General features: G+C 34.8%; 2 protein-coding genes across 2 annotated transcripts in view; one reads left to right on the forward strand and one right to left on the reverse strand.

The window, feature by feature from the left end:
* LOC110464163 (leucine-rich repeats and immunoglobulin-like domains protein 1) overlaps positions 1-14,173 on the forward strand; it is a 48,765-nt gene extending 34,592 nt beyond the window's left edge. Inside the window, exons 5-9 of the mRNA XM_021519236.1 lie at positions 9,977-10,291; positions 10,576-10,857; positions 11,492-11,815; positions 12,530-12,550; positions 13,995-14,173. Coding sequence (XP_021374911.1) covers positions 9,977-10,291; positions 10,576-10,857; positions 11,492-11,815; positions 12,530-12,550; positions 13,995-14,173 — 1,121 coding nt within the window. The remainder of the gene's footprint in view (positions 1-9,976; positions 10,292-10,575; positions 10,858-11,491; positions 11,816-12,529; positions 12,551-13,994) is intronic.
* A 4,733-nt stretch (positions 14,174-18,906) lies between these two features.
* The window catches only part of LOC110464158, a 36,577-nt gene continuing 34,439 nt past the window's right edge, over positions 18,907-21,044 (reverse strand). Inside the window, exon 24 of the mRNA XM_021519230.1 lies at positions 18,907-20,694. Coding sequence (XP_021374905.1) covers positions 20,620-20,694 — 75 coding nt within the window. The 3' untranslated portion in view covers positions 18,907-20,619. The remainder of the gene's footprint in view (positions 20,695-21,044) is intronic.

Raw genomic sequence — 21,044 nt, forward strand, 5'->3', positions numbered from 1 at the left:
TGAAATCGGCACAAGACATTGAGGCAGAACTTGTCGCGAGCGCTGACCCCGGTATCTCATCCCCCGGGCAGCCGGTCCGGAGTGACCCCCATCATCAATCACCTGCCAACAGATTAGTGCCTTCCCGATTTAAAAAGGTTACAGAGGAGGAGCGGAAATCCTTTGAAGATGCCAACCAATCTTTAGCAACAAGGAGAAATACACAATGTGGATTATCTTTATTCCAAGGTAATAATTCACTTCACCCCCCCCCTCCCTCCCTCCATGTTTAAACTAAAGGAAGTTACCGTGCTGTCTCCGCTGATGGTCTTGATGTTGTTGAAAGTTATCTTTCCGTATAACTGCATAATAACAGGTATTAATGCTGATAAAGTAAATTCGGTTGTTGATTTTGAATACACAAGCAATCCAAAGCACTTCATCATTACACAGAAGACATTCTTTTTTTGTAGAGTGGAGCATGGAAACGTCTGGGGAGCATGTCCCATTCAACAGTATACCCACAGAGGAATTGGCAAACAGATTGAGTGCATTCTACTGTGAAGCAAAACCCAAAAATGTGGAGAAGAGAGCTAAGCAAATGCCAGCACGACAGGCTGAGGAATATCACAAGAACACTTTGAAAAATATAAGGGGGGCTATAAATAGGCACATTCAGGATATCGGCCGCAATATTGATATTGTACGAGATAAAGAGTTTAAGGTAGCAAACAAAACTCTAAATGGGTTCCTGAAAAAGCAAATGAAGTCTGGGACATCTAGACCCACACAACATAAGAAAGTTGTCGAGGCAGTTGATTTAAAAAAAAATGCAACCAACCTTGAAAGTGCTAAGATAAATCCGGTAATTCTCCGTCAAGCTGTATGGTACGCTTTGTCGCTACACTTTGTAAGTCGTGGCACAGAGTTCCACCAACAGTTGAAACTTGATTCGTTCTCTTTCCTTAATGACGAGAATGGCGAGTTTGTACAGCTTACACATGAAACACAGCAAAAAAACTATCAGGGCGGATTGACGGGTTGCGAGGCACCCACGGGGAAACGGATGTATGCATCCCCCGTTTCAAGTACGTGTCCGGTCAGTTTCCTTAGGATACTCATTGAAAAGACGGATCCTAGCGCTGAAAGCCAGTTCAATCATTACGATAATAAGGCAAATGAATGCTCTCCGTTATGGTTTACTTCAAAACCGCTGGCCGCGAGGACATTTCAAGGATTCATGTCGGAAATTTGCATCGCTGCCGTTGTAGACCGCCGTTACACAAACCACTGTCTCCGTGCCACTGCAATTCAACAAATGAATGATTGTAATTTCGAGGCAAGACAAATTCTGTTCATGGCAGGACACCGTAGCGAATCGTCAATTCGTTCATATAACAGATCATTCTCGGCCGCACAAAAACCCTCGCTTTCAAATGCGCTGTCAGCCGTCACACAAGGGGAGACGGGTCAGACTGTGCCGGCCCCCGTGTCACACTCCCAGTCCACGTGTAGTTCGAATTCACACCCAAATCCTCTGTCAGTTGTACCAAATCAGTCACTTGTACCAAATCACCTCCTCCAACAAGCAAGTTCAACTCAGGGTTTCTCTCACATTCCGTATTCCATGGGTGTAGTTTCAATTTCGGTTCCAAGCCAAATTAGACTGAATCGGCCCTTCGCTGTCATGTCGTGTTGACCGCATCCCTGTAAATCCGTCCGCCGTCACTCCGCCCTGGTGTTTGTCTATATATCAGTATTGCTAATGTGTGCTTCTTTAATTATTGAACTGTGCTTTGTGAAATATCAACATATTCACGTGTCCTGTGCTACAAATAAACATTGAATATGGATTTACATTTTGTTGTGTTATTGTTGTTGACGGTTGCTAAGATCTCTCACGATAGTGTCACATTTCCCCGCGAAAAAACACTGTTCTCGCCGCCACTGCGTTGCACCCGTGTATAAGCAGAAACACACCCTGTTTATTTGTAGTATTCGTTGTTATATCGATCCACCTGAAGGATTCGTCAATGTAAATATAAGGAATGATATTTATTTTTTCAACATTTATGAGGTCATTAACAATTCAAAATCTTTGACCACGCTCAATATTTAGTATCAAAGTGCTGATGATCCATCACCATGCCATCTTATATTTACCTTCATATAATATAATAATGCAGAATTAAATGGTTATATAATATATGGGCAATTCTTTTGAGTGAGTGAGGGAGTGTGTGTATATAAGTGAGTGCCAGTTTGAGTAGGAGTATACGTGTGAGTAGTGTTTTTTTTTCTTTTTTCATTTAACCTAATAATAAGTTAAGATTATTTTTTTATCTTTTGTATATTCTGTTGTGTTGTCAGTTGCTGCCCTCTGTTAGTGGGACAGTTGGTGGTCAGTGGGATATATGGGGACGAGGCCGTTACAAATGTACCTATGTCTCCCAAGTACCATGCTGGCCATCTGTGGATTCACGGAAGGGGTCAGAGACTGACTAGGGAACATAATCACTACATTGGGGATATAATGATAATGGCTTAACTACTTCTGTCCTAGATGTAGAAAACACTTTTAAATTATTTCACAATAAATATATTATAATATACATTGTCCATACCATAGGAGAGGGCTTGCATAGCCTGTTGCCCAATTCCTTTTTGAATTTGTATAGGATTCAATATTTTCTAATAAGCATGAATCCAGTCTATTAGTTAGATCGAAGTTTGTTTCACTCGGGGATAATGTAATGAGACTGCTTGGCAAACTTAACCAAGTGACTGGACAATTCTAGCTTCAAGATTCGTTGGTTGCTAGCATTATATACAAGTAAACCCAGTTTTACCAAATAGTATAACATAATTTAGTTGCTGCATTTTATAAGGCGTGGTGATACAACATATGACATGCCTATGTCCTATCGCGGGTACAATGTAATACATTTACTTTGGTAATGCTAATGTCAACATTAATACATGTTGTTTATCATAAATACCGTACCTAGCAGACCCCACGAATATACACGGGGTGTAAGTGAGACATTATGTCTTATCTAGGTGTGTACATTGTACCAGACAGAATACAAGGGATTGGTATGGTGCAGCGTTAAAATAGGCCAGATACATAGACACTAGTAACCACATTGATATGTATGATAGCTATGGACATTCCGGTTTATAAACCGGGTGATCTAAGGTAGAATGGTGAGTTACTACAATTGTTGTGTGACTATATTGTAATATTTAATAGCATTACTAATATTGAAATAAGTCCAGTTTATACAGTATAAACTGGACTTTGTTCTTAATGGTAGTGTAAGGGATGATATTATCGGAGATAAAAGTTGTCCTGAAAAAAGGAAAAGTATGTCATCTGATTGCCTTGCATTGGACATACTATTTTGATATTTGTACTATATTGTTTATATACATACAATACATGCATGTACCCGTACACTCACCTGTAGTGCAACTAACGATTGGTGACTCGTCACGCTCTATTGCGCATCAATAGTTATACCTGTCTACAACCTGACAATACTATAGACATTTCTCATGTTAGAGTAGATCTTGCACGGAGCGCAGAGACCGAGACGTAGAGAAGCAAAAACAGGGGTCATGTCCCTAAAAAAATCATTTTTTCTCGAACGTATCGTATAGGGTAAGTTACAGCGTATACAAGCCTGCATGTAACCACAGGTAAACGAACATGTACATCGTATATATCACATTTACACGACAATTCCGTAACGTCTGATACAAAATTACGTGATAGTGTCCACAGTCGTTATTGCCTTTGTATGCCTCCTGTAAGCATTGTACAAATTCAAAAGAGATATGGTAATTTCAATCCCACCAGTAAAGATATCACCTGGGACCTTCGGTGTTATCTGACACCGAATGAACTTCCCTAAGCCAAAACTTCAGTAGGAACAGGGACGTATAATGGAGCTGCTATTTCACCATCACGGCAATGATGAAATGGAGATACAATTAACTATTACTGAATGCGCCACAACGTTCCATGGCACGAAATTTCCATATTTAAAATGGCATTTTCAACGCTGACAGGGAATCTACTAATGGTAGTGTAGAGCTAAAGGTACTTGTTCCTTACATCTTCGTCTCTTCGTGCCTTTGCATTATTGTATAAGCCGCGGTCACATCTTACGGTCACGCACGTAGTTGACTGTAGTGGGGGATTACCTGTAGTTGACTGTAGTGGGGGATTACCCGTAGTTGACTGTAGTGGGGGATTACCTGTAGTTGACTGTAGTAGACTGTGGATGACCTTAGTTAAACGTAGTAAACGTTGTAAGACGTTGTTCATGATGCTCTTGAAAAATATGAACTCTCCTCTTTCAATTTTATCTTAATTTTATCCTAATGTTGTTAATGTTTTTGTTAAAATATTTATAATATCTTATGTAAGAGGAAATAAAGAATGTCTGCCAGTATTCACTGTTAGCTTACAATTCTTGCTGCAATGTATAAAACTAGTCATAAATGGATTTAATTTGTATAAATTTAAGACATCGAATAATTTATTAATACGCAAACAGGTTTTTCATTTGATCTCAAAAGACTGTTCAACATGTACATCTTCAATGAAAAAGGAAAACTTGTAGTTTGGCATTAGAAAAACAAGTTTACTGTCTTTCCTCGATAGACATGTTAAAGGCGAAGTTCTGAATCCATCAAAGAATGTAACGGACAATATTTATTAAAATAAATAAATTATTATCAAACTATTGACAATGTTTACAGGAGCCTAAGAAAAGATCCATATTAATAATTTACATATATATCAACTTGATTATGTATTTCATTTTTAAATTATGCTTCAAAATCCGATACAACATGTTTGTCATGAGCCTTTTACATATTCAACACAGGATACTTAGAGAACTTTACTGTACTAATATGTCTATGTTTCAATTTCTATCTTAGGTAATAGAGCTGGATACTGCTAAGATGTTTGCTACTTGGACGCCTTTCCGACAGTTGATGACATGGTCACTTTTTCTCGAAGCAATGCATATGTTGGACTGTTTTACCAGTCGTAATGTGAGTAAAATAAACCAATATTTATTTTATAAAACTATTATTTTGGTGATAATTAATACCTTCCAGTCACCTTGTATTATCTGGTATAATTATTTGTCATAAATTATACAAAACATCCATTTTTAAATGAATATCTATTCCAAACACTATTTTATAATTGTTTTTGAGAAACATATATAAGAGGTAAAACTATTTCAGGCGCTATTTCAGAATTTTATTTCAGAATTATATACGGGGGGGGGGGATAGGTTACAGAAATATCACAGGTGCTATCTTTAATTGTATATATGACGGGTACAAATAAACAAAATATTCCAGGTACTATCTTAAAAATTGATTATCAGAAACATGTACAAGGTGTACACAAATGTTTTATTTTAGTTAGAAGTTTTAGGAGTATTGAGATTGAACGTGTTTGTGGAAATGTGGAAATTAAATGATATTATCGTTTGCATTGGTAATGTTGTGCATAAGTATACTGATACATATTTACACAACAAGATAGACTGAGGAAATAGACGGAAAGAAATAGTCAAGTGTCAACAATACTTATTTGTTAATATATATGTAAGACGAATACTGATACTTGATAGAATATTTTGAACAGTATGTATATTATTTAAAGGCGATTCTAGATGGTCATGCACATTGTTTGTATATTTATATATATGTTTATGTCATAAAATTTTGAAAATATAATAATAAAAAAAGTGTCAACAATACCATATAAAAAGGCAAAACATGAACAAAGGAAAACTTAACATGGAGATCTATGAAATCGTACCAAAAAATAAGCCCAGGAGTTCTGGTACAGGGAGCGTCTTCTGACTCATCGTGGGCACCCGACATGTAAATAATCTAGGTCCAATCCGAGTAATGCCACGTCCTCCTATTGAAAACTGGGATAGTAACAACAAAGCAATAAAGAACACTAATGAAAATTATCAAAAACATCAACAATTATACTATATCAAGGGGAGGCGGTGTCCAAGTGGTTAAGGCGTCTGACATTCTGCTACCACTAGCCGTCCACAACTGGGTCGCAGATTCGAGACCTACGTGCGGCAGTCGCCAGGTACTGGCCCTAGGTCAATGGTTTTTCTCCGGGAACTCCGGCTTTCCTCCGCCACTAAAACTTCACATGTCATTAAATGACCATAACTATTAATAGGACGTAAAACACAAACAAACATACTATATCACACAAAGACATACAATGCAGCTTATTCTCAATGAGGTCGAAATGGTTTTCGTAAAACTTGTCCATAATCTCACCTGCATCTTAGGAAAGACACACTCACTAACCTTAAAAGGATCAAGTTAAGTGTTCCTGTTATTAAATGATGAAAGTGTGACATTGAATTTTTACCTGTTAAATATGGGAATAGATTCAGTGTGCGAACAAAACTAGGTACACTGAACTATTTAGCTGTTTGAACCAAAAATATATATATAAAGCTATCTAAAACATTTAGTTTAAACATAGGGGTTGAATAAATCTCTTAAATAAAACCCTTTTTTCAAAAGTCAAAACGTATAGAATTTCTGGTTAATTCCGTACCAGTAATAAGTAACGTTGCTATATCATAGAACGTTCCACTACTTAAAAAGATAAACATGGTCACCAAGGCTTAGGGAATCCTTGGTTACTAAAACATCTTGAAGATGAGTGCCAGACACACATTGCACCTATACAATTTGGTAATAGCTGTGGTTTGCAATATTGTTTTACGAGACTATTGACATGATCGGCATCCTTCCTATATGAGATATTATTAGAATCGTCCCCTACCTTGAGGGTGTGACAGAGAAATCTCTAACCCGAGAGGTGATGTCTTTTGGTTGTCTAACCCGATGCTCTGTCGAGGGATAGACAACCAAATAAATCACCCCGAGGGATTGAGAATTCTCTATTACACCCTCAAGGTAGGGGATGATTATTTTTCTCCCATCCTATTATTTCAGTCACAGCTCCACCGACAGTAGTCTGGCATGTTTGTAAACAAAAACACATGTGGGGTATGCCTATCGTCATTCACTTTTGATGACGTCACAATTACCGATGACGCATTTTAATGACGTCACAATTGAACACGTGCTAATCGGCACGAGGCTATCTCCCCCTAGAGGGTTACAAGCTGATCTTTCCTGGCTAAAGCTGGAGACACACCTGTGAAGGGTGGGAGAATAACTCATTCTTCCATCGTCCATGTTGGTATTTTAATTTTGTAAGCTAAATCTTAATAGGGGATTGTGTCCTGTATTCCGGTAAATGCGTTCACTATTAACTTGTATCACATTGCATGCACATTCACGACACCATAAACCACACCAAAATTGTTCATTAAAGTTATACTGTACAGCCAAAACCCTGTATCAAGAGACAACATTCGGAATGTTTAAAAACTTATTTACATAGATAGTCTCCACATACACCGTGTTTCAGCTCACAATGAAAACAGTGTAAAGTTCACGTTTGTTGCAGGATGTTCATCCGAATTTTTCTGGGTTCGACTGTAACGGCAAGGTCGAAAACGGAACAGTTCCCCATCACGTAACTTACGGGCAGTTTCCTGAGGTTGGCGCATTATTTTGCTGCTATCCAATAAGTTGTGAAGAAGGTAAATAATGTATATATATAAGGAATAACCAGGATACAATTTGGGGTTATATACGGTATATCCAAATGTACCAAAAAACTGTGTGCACTTTCCATAAATCTGCAAAGCGGATTATGCACAAAAATGCAAAACGCTTTTTTCAGTATATAACGTATAATCCCAACAGTATTGTTTTTCCTTAAAATTTAATTTAAAATGTCAGACAACGCATTTGAGTTCATAGCTAATGAATATGTATTCATGTCTGATAAAACAATACAAAAAAAGTAAAAAAAAACAACAACATTGCGCATTAATTTCATTGCCAACATTTTTTTTCTATCAAATTAATACTTTTATAATTTATCATATTTCACTGGTAAAATAGTTAAGTATTGAATGACATGTGATGTTTATCAAGGGAGATAACCTAATAATGTATAGTTCGTTTCTTTTCATTTTATTTACAAGGTTATGTCTGTATGTTTTTACTCATGGTGCTTTATTAATTTGTTTGCTCACTTAAGGTCTATTTGTTCCAACTTAAAGACTTCTTATGGTGAAGTCTTGGAACAAATTATATTTGTTTCCATCTGAACTGTAATCAGAAAAAAATGTTGTTAATGTAATGAAATAATACCTGTAAAGGATAGTTGAATAATCATGAAGATTTAAGTAAAACTTATATTGTGATAATTATACTTTAAAGGATAATTTGACTATATCACACGCATTTTGAATTCCGTCTGAATACTGTGAAATCACTCATTTTCGTTGTTATTTTTTACTTTCAGTGATTGCATTTGTATGTGGGTACATGTTATCATCATCAACTCATCCATAGGTCTACGAAATCGAAGTAGTTACAAATTGGGTATAAAGCGATTCCCATTGTGAGCGAGTTCTTTTAATCCTCGAACTTTTATAACCACGAAATAGAAGTTTTTCGGAAAACCTCCAAATTGGATCCCAGCCAAAATATCTGATTTCACAGTATGTCGTACAAATTTCAATACTCTTTTTTTAAGGAACCATTGAATTCTGTACAGAAGACAAAGGCACTGATGTGTGTGTGCCGTGTAAAGGCAATGGAACAAGCGCAACTTGCAACTATAGACAGGTGACCTCAAAGTATTCCTTTCGAGAAGTCGATCATTGCAAGAAACCATGCACTCGTAAAAACGGTACATATTTTTCTAACTATCCATGCTATTTGTCGAAAAGAATTTCGAGAATTGTGCCGAATGAAGTTTCACTTGGTGACCGTTGTGGGCTCTAAAAGACGCGAAACTTTGAATGTACCAAACACGAATTAAAACTTCTTATTCATTTTAGATATACATTGTAACACGACATTTGATTGGTAAATACAAATAATTTGCGACAATATAACCACGACAAACCATTCGCGGGTTTCTCATGCACTTGATAATTCATGACGTCACGAGCAATTGTGATATCCTTAAATTTCGTCTCACTTTGAATATAACTGACGTCACCAATCAATGGCAGAGTGACCCAGAATTCGAAGAAAACACTCAAAAACATTTTAAATCGACGTTTCTTTTGGTAATGTTTGGCTTGTATGGTTTATAATAGGGATAATCTTACTGTGATTTGAAATTTGGAATATCTGTTATTATCACAATATACCGCCACAAAGGTCGAAATACAGTAAGGTTATTTCCTATCTATATTTTGTTTTGCAAAATTTATTATTATTTTAACTGTTTTAATCAACAACTCACATATTACTGGAATGCATATCCATTTTTCATTTGAATTTGCTTTCATGTTTTATATGCAAAACATGATCAATTAATATTGTATCTTCTTCATTATAACTTTAGCTACCTATCCTCCTAATCTCTTCAATAAACTGCAGCCTTACATGAAAAACAAAAATCACAAAAATATCATCTTGTTATTTCAAGTATGTCACTGAAAATGATGTTCCAATAGACGTACAACGGTGACGTCATAATAATCTCCCCTGTTAAAGATACAGCTATACAACCAGTCATTTGCAGCAAAGTTTATACATTTTAGAGGTCCGTAGTAAATAACTTCCAATGCAGCAATGACTTTTTGAACTTTAAGAAATAACTAATTACTATTGCTGAGATTGTTTAAAAATCTTGGATTAAAGTTGAATTATATAAAGAAAGGAGTGATGATTTTAAGCTTAATCAATACTGTTAAATCTGAAAAGTTGTTGTAGATATCAAGATTATTATCTTTAAATGTCAAATGTTTTCTTATATGACATTTTCTTGAAAAGAAACAATGTGATACGTTTCAAAATAAAGTATTTTATATAATTTTAGCTGTACCGGATGTGTCCTTATATCCAACATCTCATACGAAAAAGGAAGGGGATGATCTAACTCTACTGCCGACAATATACAGTGACTCTGAGCTGCTAGGGTTTCTCTGGAAGTTCATAAATACAACTGCCTCCTATGACATCGCTAGTTCTTTAAGAGGAATTTCGAATCCAGGAAAATACCTTGTTGGAACGATGCCAAACCCCTATTTGAACATCAGTAAAATTGAATTGTCAGACCAAGGGACCTATCAACTGTATATGTACAACCACATTGGATTGTCAAATGTCGAGAATGTCACATTGTTTGTCACTAGTGAGTCATATTACAAGCGTCGTCCTTTGTCGTCCTTTTCAGAACAGAATATGTACTAATGTACTAATTCATGTTCATTCTTTGCATTTAATAAATTTTCACAAATAATTTTCGAAGATTTTCCATAAAACCTGTTCTGAAGGTTGCTATTTAACAGCAGATTCGTCCATTTAAATTATGTTTTCATGACTAGTTTTGTTAACCCAATATCAATGAGTAATTATCTTAGATTCTAGATGTATACATGTGGCCAATTACATCGCCGTTATCTATTTGTATTGCAGCAAAACCTATCGTTACCATGGCAAAAGAGAGCGGCAACGTTGATGGTGGACACCTATACAATCTGACATGCAGAGTTGAGGGGAATCCGACGCCCATTACATCAAGTTATCTGTTTAAAGATATGCAAGGAAAAGTAACAAAGATTATTTCAAATGTGTCATCAGACGGTGTGATCACACACACCATATATAATGCAAGTGCCAGTGATAGCGGATATTACACATGTAAAGCAGAAAATAGCGAAGGCATAGGAGAAAGCACCTTGCATTTGACTGTTGACAGTGAGTATTTTTAGAGAGAGGGCATATTTTGATATACATTTGTATTTTGTAACACTCAAGCTGCAAATAATAGAAACAATCACAAAAATTGATAATTAGTGACGTTTTTATGTATCCTTTTGATCATGTAAATATTCTCTATATTGTGCGTAAATATACATTACAACCATGCACTAATCTTAACACATTTTATTTCTTAGTATTTTAACTAAATGGGAGAATACTTTCTCAAAATGTTTTCTTAACATTTTTATTCGTAATTCGTAAAGTTATCTGTACTCATGATCGCAGAAAGTATTACATTGTACTAGTATGTTTCAGCAATTTTTATTTACAAGGAATGAAAAAGACATAGCTTGATAATGGGACCAGTCGATTTTGAAACGTTGCGACACGTTTAATACGTACATTGTTTGTGAAGAAAGTAAATCTTTGATATCACATATTTCCAAACTGATGAATTTTATTGAACAAAGGCAAGCAGTTTTTAATCATCATCTTTGACATAAATGATTTAGAATCCGAATCAAGGTTGTAGATAAATAAAAGTTGCAGTAATTTCCCAAAAATACATATTGGTAAATGTTGATAAAAAATGAATTACTTTTGACTGATAACTTAATATATGTTCCAGTACCGCCAGAAATGTACTCTCCGTTTGGCGGACGTTTAAGTAGATATGACGTCGGGGACAGCATGTCTATGTCTATATGGGTGACTTCAACACCAATTGTGGATAACCTCCTCTGTAGAAATGAGGGTAACCAACCAACTAAGATGGTGCGCAGTTCCGCTTACAACATCACCAGCGTTGGGAGGACATACAATTTCTCAATTCATAATATTCGTCCGCAAGATGGAGGAATTTACATATGTACCGCTACTAATAGGTTAGGGACTAGCAGCATATCCGTGGAGATAGTCGTGAACTTCCAAAGTAAACTGCCAGTACCCCAAGGTAAGTTTCTCCTTTCACACACAAAGGAGTACATAATTATATAGTTAAGCCTTTCAGTATTGTCCTATAGATACAATGTTTACGTTATGAGGTCCGCTATTATGACTAGGAACTCATATCATATCACCCTATGGTAAAACACGGCAAAGTGGTGATACACCTTTCAAGGTTTAGAGAGTATGAGCCTCAATCTCTTTTCCAATCCTGTTTAACAAGAAAATGTGTTATATTTTGACATTATCCCGAATTACCAAACAGAGAATTACATTAATAATGACCGATACTACTAGCGTTCAATGTATTTTGTACAATTATTAGCCTGCGGTGACAACCTAACAGAGGGGGGTATGTGATTAAACGGCAACATATTTCAAAAGTGATCACTGTTTGTTTTTTTTATTATTTTATGTTGTGTTGTTTCATAGTGACTATTCATCTGTTATATGTTGTAATTTATCAATGTTTATGTTTCTGTCTTCAAGAAAAGGAGGCAGATTGCCCTGAAAAGATGAGATATTTTGTTCTCTACACTATCGTTATTACTTCTTTGTCTTAAATAATATGCATCTAACAAACATTTGTTTGTTTAGATCGAGTACCTATTTTGGATCATACTGTCGTTATAACTATTTATTATTAAATATGTTTTAACTCATCAAGTGATGGTAAATTGAGAAACAGGTTGGATTGCAACAATTTTCGTTATTGTTTCAGATACGGAAATAAAAGATTGTAGTAAGTAAAATACCCTTTCACTTTACTTTAAAGTATTGACATATTTATCATTAGGTATGAGATAAAAGCTTGTATTAAATAAATGGGTTTTTTTTTAATTTAGTGCATGCTTAATACTGTGCGAATGGTAGGGTATCAATGGTTTGTACATGTGTAGGGTATCAATGGTTTGTACATGTGTAGGGTATCAATGGTTTTTAGATGTGTGGGGTATCAATGGTTTGTACATGTGTAGGGTATCAATGGTTTGTACATGTTAAGGGTATCAATGGTTATTTACCTGTGTGGGGTAACAATGGTTTTTACATGTGTAGGGTTTTAATGGTTTGTACATGTGTAGGGTTTCAATGGTTTGTACATGTGTAGGGTATCAATGAAGTGTATTGTGAGGAGGTTGTAATGTAAATGGACAGTCAAACCCGTGTATGTGATGAATTAACCTGAATATCATATTAAACACCAAACATAAGAACATGGGACTATTTATTTTAATGTTGATTTAAAAGATGTTTTCAGTACTAAAAAAGAAAACTTTTTGGTGAATTTCTTTTTTTCAAAATATATAACGATTAATAATGCGAATAAATATGTTTAATAGTTGGAATCAAGAAGTTAATGCAAACATTTGATATCATAAAGGTATATGTGATTATGTTTTAGCATGATACAAACTGGTTGTGCCGTATAATCTTTAACTATTAACGCCAGTGCTAGGGTCTTGAACCTGCTGAGTGGTACATTTCCTAATATGGAAAAAGAAACATGCTATTGTCATAAATATATCGTAAATAAATATATCATTGTTTACGTACATGTAGCTTGTGTGTTCTTTTGACTCCCTGACCTTAAATCAACGATGTCTCTTCTTACCGCTCTTTTAATATGATAGTGTGACTCTCTGACCTGACAGTAACAATGTTCGTTATTACCTTCTTTTTTTATATGATAGTGTGACTCTCTGACCTGACAGTAACAATGCTCGTTATTACCTCCTTTTTATGTGATAGTCTGGCTCTCTGACCTGACAGTAACAATGCTCATTATTACCTCCTTTTTATATGATAGTCTGGCTCTCTGACCTGACAGTAACAATATTCGTTATTACCTTCCTTTTTATATGCTAGTGTGGCTCTCTGACCTGACAGTTACAATGTTCGTTATAACCTCCCTTTTTACATGGTAGTGTGGCTCTCTGACCTGACAGTAACAATGTTCGTTATTACCTCGTTCGTTATTACATCCCTTTTTATACAATAGTGTGGCTCTCTCACTTGACAGGAACCAGCCGTTTATTACCGTTTTTTGTTTCAGAGTTGCTCTTTGACCTGACATCAATAATGGCAGTTTTTCCTCCCTTTTTATGTTTTAGTGTGGCTCTCTGACCTGACAGTAACAATGTTCGTTATTACCTCCATTTTTATGTGATATTGTGTTTCTCTTACAGCAACCATACGTCTTTCTACCGGTTTTTTTTATGTTTCATGGAATGACTCTGAACTGAAAACAATTTTAGCTGTTATATCCACTGGCTTTGCTATTGTCTCTCTACTACTGGTTCATCTTAACTGCTGTGGTATGTTTCAGACTTTAAAAAAAAATAAAAAAATAATTGGCATTATTTAAAGAGAAAATGCATGTGTGAATGTCTTTATTACTTGAATGATGACAGTTTGAGGACAAAATAATGCGTTATATCAGTTCAATCTAGAGAACTCCACGAGGATATTGTACTATAAAGCGAACTGCCAGTGGCTATCTTAATATTTGTTGTTGCAGGAAACACTATCAACAACCGTACACGGGTTATCCTTACGATCTGTTTGTGTGGTATTACCGTTTTCGGTATTACGGTTTGTGTGGTTACCAATCTCGATTACTGCATCATATGTAAGTCGTAAAACTATTTATTATTAATATTTTGTAAATAAAAATGTTTGAAGTTTATTGGAACAGATATGTTTTTGTTTTACGTACACCCCTAAATTAGTATTTACATATTGTCTACTATGTTAATATACGTTTAATAGACATGACAGATGTGTTACAAAACATAAAGCAATATATAACAATATATAATAATGCATTCATTTACCTACGCTTGGTGTGAATATACAGTTTTGTCTGATTAATGTTATTTTAACTCGCTATCACGTACTGATATTCGAGCAAACAATTCCCTCTTATGATAACGTTTTATAAAAGGAAATTACATTTTAGATTTTTACGATGATTATTACGTGTTGTTTGTCTCCTTTCTCTTTATATTTCTGAGTAATTATCAGTAAGACAGCCTCCAAAACTTTTGGTTTTTCCAATTTGATAAAACAGAGGGCACAGGATAAACTTAGGTGTGACTTGATTTTTTTCATCATATAACTAAGATTTGTTTTAAATACTTTTGTAAAACAATAATTCAAAACTTAATCGTAAATTGATACATCGTATTATTTTCTCTGGGGTCAGTGACGATGAAATTGTGATGTCACAATTTAAACTTTCGAGATAATGTATAGCAAATCACAGCTCTACTAGGTGCTACAATGTATGAAATGAGTGTTTATAATAGATATTTTAGACATATATCATGGGAACCTGATAATGTAATGTTGACTAAAAAGGTCAAGTTTATGTGTTAAGATATATCTTACATCAAATTCACCATCACAGAAGCCCATAATTGAAATATATATTAAATGCTTCCAAATTAGATCAAATAAAAGAGTATCAAAATCATTTTAATAAAAATATTTGCATACGAATGTTTTTGATTTTTTTTAGTTTTAAAATCACGGTTTGAAAAATTGTACTGACCAATAACTATATTTTTTGTATTAAATGATAACCAAACATTGACTTAGTCCATCTGATATGTGTTTGTCTAGTATCTATAAAATTAAAGCGATCCCTCTTAAGGATATATCAACAGATCATTATTCAGTTGGAAACCGGCCTGCATTAGTTTTTAAGAACTACTTATGTGTACAATCTGGCTAATTGCAATGAATTATCAAGAACATATCACAGTCTATGTAGTAAGTGAATGGGTGATACAATACAAACGACATTGTGGTTGAGTAATAAAAGATCACAATGACTTACAATGAACCTTTTATTTCTGTTTCAGCTACCATAGCGATGGACATCATCTTCTGGATTGGATTTTTGTTTACAATTATGATTCAAACCTGGTGCTTCTATTCCGTGTTCCCGGGCGGACCAAGTATGTGAATATTCATTGTTTGAAACTTATAAACACTTATAAATATGTCAATATGTTTAAGATAATTTCGATTCTCTCTTCATAAGAATTAATGATAACATTGATGTTTACATATCTGTTACGTTACTTGATATTTTTCCGTAAGCTCCAAAATAATAAAAATCGCTGCAATGGTGACTTTATCTATAAAATTATCGGTAAAAGTACGTCCGTATTTATTATATCATGGCAACAAATTTTATAGCGAGTTTTTTTTTATTTTAACGTAATTCTCCTGTTGTTGATTGTTATACTAAAAATACATCCATATGCTATATCAATGGTTCATGTAAAATCATTACTATTTTAGAATGTAAGACTTTTATCCTCTATGCTGTAGACACACTTGATAGCCAACAAACGGATCATGAGCTACAACCAATAAATGAACAACACTAACATGGTGAACTACTACCACTTAATGAACAACAACAACCTGATGAACAACAACAACTTGGTGAACTACTACCACTTAATGAACACCAACAACCTGATGAACAACAACAACTTGGTGAACTACTACCACTTAATGAACAACAACAACCTGACGAACAACAAAAACTTGGTGAACTACTACCACTAAATGAACAACAACAACCTGATGAACAGCAACAACTTGGTGAACTACTATCACTTAATGAACACCAACAACCTGATGAAAAACAACAACTTGGTGAACTACTACCACTTAATGAATAGCAACAACCTGATGAACAACAAGAACCTGATGAACATCAACCACTTGGTGAACTACAACCACTAAATGAACAGCAACAACTTAATGAACAACAACCACTAAATGAACAGCAACAACCTGATGAACAACATCAACTTGGTGAACAACAACCACTAAATGAACAACAACAACCTGATGAACAACAACAACTTGGTGAACTACAACCACTAAATGAACAACAACAACCTGATGAACAACAAGAACCTGATGAACATCAACCACTTGGTGAACTACAACAACCTGATGAACAACAACAACTTGGTGAACTACTACCACTAAATGAACAACAACAACCTGATGAACAAAAACAACTTGGTGAACTACAACCACTAAATGAACAACAACAACTTAATGAACAACAACCACTAAATGAACAACAACAACCTGATGAACATCTACCAGTTGGTGAACTACAACCACTAAATGAACAACAACAACTTCATGAACAACAACCACTAAATGAACAACAACAACCTGATGAACAAAAACAACTTGGGGAACTACAACCACTAAATGAACAACAACAACTTGATGAACAACAACCACTAAATGAACAACAACACCCTGATGAACAAAAACAACTTGGTGAACTACAACCACTAAATGAACAACAACGATTTAATGAACAACAACCACTAAATGAACAACAACACCCTGATGAACAAAAACAACTTGGTGAACTACAACCACTAAATGAACAACAACAACTTGATGAACAACAACCACTAAATGAACAACAACAACCTGATGAACAACAACAACTTTATGAACTACAACCACTAAATGAACAACAACCACTAAATGAACAACAAGAACCTGATGAACATCAACCACTTGGGGAACTACAACCACTTAATGAACAACAACAACTTAATGAACAACAACCACTAAATGAACAACAAGAACCTGATGAACATCAACCATTTGGTGAACTACAACCACTAAATGAACAACAACAACTTAATGAACAATAACCACTAAATGGACAACAAGAACCTGATGAACATCACCCACTTGGTGAACTACAACCACTAAATGAACAACAACAACTTGATGAACAACAACCACTAAATGAACAACAACAACCTGATGAACATCTACCAGATGGTGAACTACAACCACTAAATGAACAACAACGATTTAATGAACAACAACCACTAAATGAACAACAAGAACCTGATGAACATCAACCACTTGGTGAACTACAACAACCTGATGAACAACAACAACTTGGTAAACTACTACCACTAAATAAACAACAACAACTTAATGAACAATAACCACTAAATGGACAACAAGAACCTGATGAACATCAACCACTTGGGGAACTACAACCACTTAATGAACAACAACAACTTAATGAACAACAACCACTAAATGAACAACAACAACCTGATGAAACTAAATGAACAACAACAACTTAATGAACAATAACCACTAAATGAACAACAAGAACCCGATGAACATCAACCACTCGGTGAACTACAACCACTAAATGAACAACAACAACCTGATGAAACTAAATGAACAACAACAACTTAATGAACAATAACCACTAAATGAACAACAAGAACCCGATGAACATCAACCACTCGGTGAACTACAACCACTAAATGAACAACAACGATTTAATGAACAACAACCACTAAATGAACAACAACAACCTGATGAAACTAAATGAACAACAACAACTTAATGAACAACAACCACTAAATGAACAACAACACCCTGATGAACAAAAACAACTTGGTGAACTACAACCACTAAATGAACAACAACGATTTAATGAACAACAACCACTAAATGAACAACAAGAACCTGATGAACATCAACCACTTGGGGAACTACAACCACTTAATGAACAACAACAACTTAATGAACAACAACCACTAAATGAACAACAACAACCTGATGAAACTAAATGAACAACAACAACTTAATGAACAATAACCACTAAATGAACAACAAGAACCCGATGAACATCAACCACTTGGTGAACTACAACCACTAAATGAACAACAACGATTTAATGAACAACAACCACTAAATGAACAACAACACCCTGATGAACAAAAACAACTTGGTGAACTACAACCACTAAATGAACAACAACGATTTAATGAACAACAACCACTAAATGAACAACAAGAACCTGATGAACATCAACCACTTGGGGAACTACAACCACTTAATGAACAACAACAACTTAATGAACAACAACCACTAAATGAACAACAAGAACCTGATGAACATCAACCACTTGGGGAACTACAACCACTTAATGAACAACAACAACTTAATGAACAACAACCACTAAATGAACAACAACAACCTGATGAACAAAACCAACTTGGTGAACTACAACCACTAAATGAACAACAACAACCTGATGAACAACAACAACTTGGTGAACTACAAACACTTAATTAAATTACAGCAACCTGATGAACATCAATCACTTGGTGAACTACGACCACTTAATGAACAACAACGACCTGATGAACAACAACCACTTGGTGAACTACAACCACTAAATAATCAACAAAAACATGGTGATCAACAACCACGTGCTGATTTTTTTTATTTATTATGCTTTTACTTACGGAAATATAACAATTAGTTTGTTATGTGATTTAATGATCCCCAGCTAATGCCAAGAACTGTAACGAATGTTTGGAAGCTGTTTTTCTGGCATGACTACTGCTTTGATAAAATATTTCTGAAAATAACATACCTTGCACGGCTTTAATGAGAAAAACATATAAACGACAAAACGAAGTGAAATTGAGAGCAGTGTTTTGAGATTAAATAGCATCAACAAGGCTAGACCGAGATTCCAGCACTGGACTTCAGATTGATATAACACCGCTCTAACCAATTGCGCTATCGGTAAATAGAAGAGTCTTGGATCCAACGTGCTACTTCATTATATCCAAACGGAAGTTAAGGGGAGGTTACTGAATAAAGGCAATAATACACAATCCTTGATATAAAAACCAGTTAGCAAAAACAGTGTTCTCTACACCCATTTTACAACTGTTACGTCATTTATTATATACCACTGTTTGGTGTCTCTGATATTTATACTTTTATATTTACCAATAAAGGCCACGTTAATCTACTTGATGAAGTGTAGTTCTCGAAGAAGACGATCTGAGCATATTTGGTTACGATATTTACAAATTTTTAGTCATCTTTATCAACCTGTATTTGTGAACATTTGCTTGCGAGTTGTGATAAAGTTTAGGTTTGTTATTATATGCATTTGGTTCGACACTTTTAGATGGTTTTGATTATGATCGCCTGATTCTAATTTTGAGGAATTATCACGTATATGAATTAACCCAATATGAGATGTTAGCAACGAAGTGTTATTTATATACGTATATATAAAGTGTTATTTTTACAATGTATAAATATAGTGCTGTGAGATGTATACTTTGCCTTCGACATTGCAAACAAATTAGTCCGTAACTTTAACATTTTTCATATATCAAACATACCAGATAGCATACATGTGTCCATTAAATGATTCAGTATTTCTTCTTAATTACAAATACCTTGAATAAGCAATGTGATATTATCAAATGTCTGTAATTCACAGGCAAAGAAGTTTCGATTAATTAAAATATTGAAACGTTTTTCTCTGTAAAAACAGCATAATGATAAGTGATTTGTGTAGAATTGAGATGTGAATATTTATCCTTGTTATTTCAAAAGAAATAATTCTAGTCTTCCGTCACTGGTATGTGTTACCTTCTCTTAACGAAAGGTTCAATCAGGATAATAACATACAAACGCGTACGGTTCTGTTTTACATTTCGAGAAAAGGTTCAAATGATGAAAATACTTCGGCAAATGAATAACGAATGTATTTCCTTTAATTACAATTGCATAAATTACCAGGAGCTGAATATTCTGAATATTATAAATGATGATAGATGTACACACACACGCCAAAATACATATATTACTTATAGATCACTTTATAATCAAATAATTTTAAAAATGTGTCCCTTTTGCAATTGTTCACTATTTTTCAGTTCAGAAAATCAAGCATGGGAAAGGAACAGACTAATGCTGGCATCTGGTATCCTGAGGTTTTACATACGGGTTTTGTGTTGGGTGCTCCATTTTGGTAATGTTTCCCTGTATACAGAAAACATGATTAAGGTTAAAGACGGTGCATGTATACATTTATAATGATAATAAAAAATAATATACAGCATTTGATATAGCGCCCTATCTAGCTGATGTAAGCCACTCTAAAACACTTTACAGTACATAGAACATACAATTTATACAATAAACATATACATTAATCAACACATATTTTTTAGAAGTCGCAGGAGCTGCCTTATCAGCCACTTACTACTAGTCCTATGCAACCTGACTAATATCGCCCTATGTGTGCACACTTGCGTGTGTGCTGGTGATGAGTTTTTTTCTTTCCTTGTATGATATGAAGGTCGACATTTTTACTTTGATCGTTAGAGTGC

This window comes from Mizuhopecten yessoensis, unplaced genomic scaffold (assembly GCF_002113885.1).
Source record: "Mizuhopecten yessoensis strain PY_sf001 unplaced genomic scaffold, ASM211388v2 scaffold10969, whole genome shotgun sequence".
Classification (NCBI taxonomy): domain Eukaryota; kingdom Metazoa; phylum Mollusca; class Bivalvia; order Pectinida; family Pectinidae; genus Mizuhopecten; species Mizuhopecten yessoensis.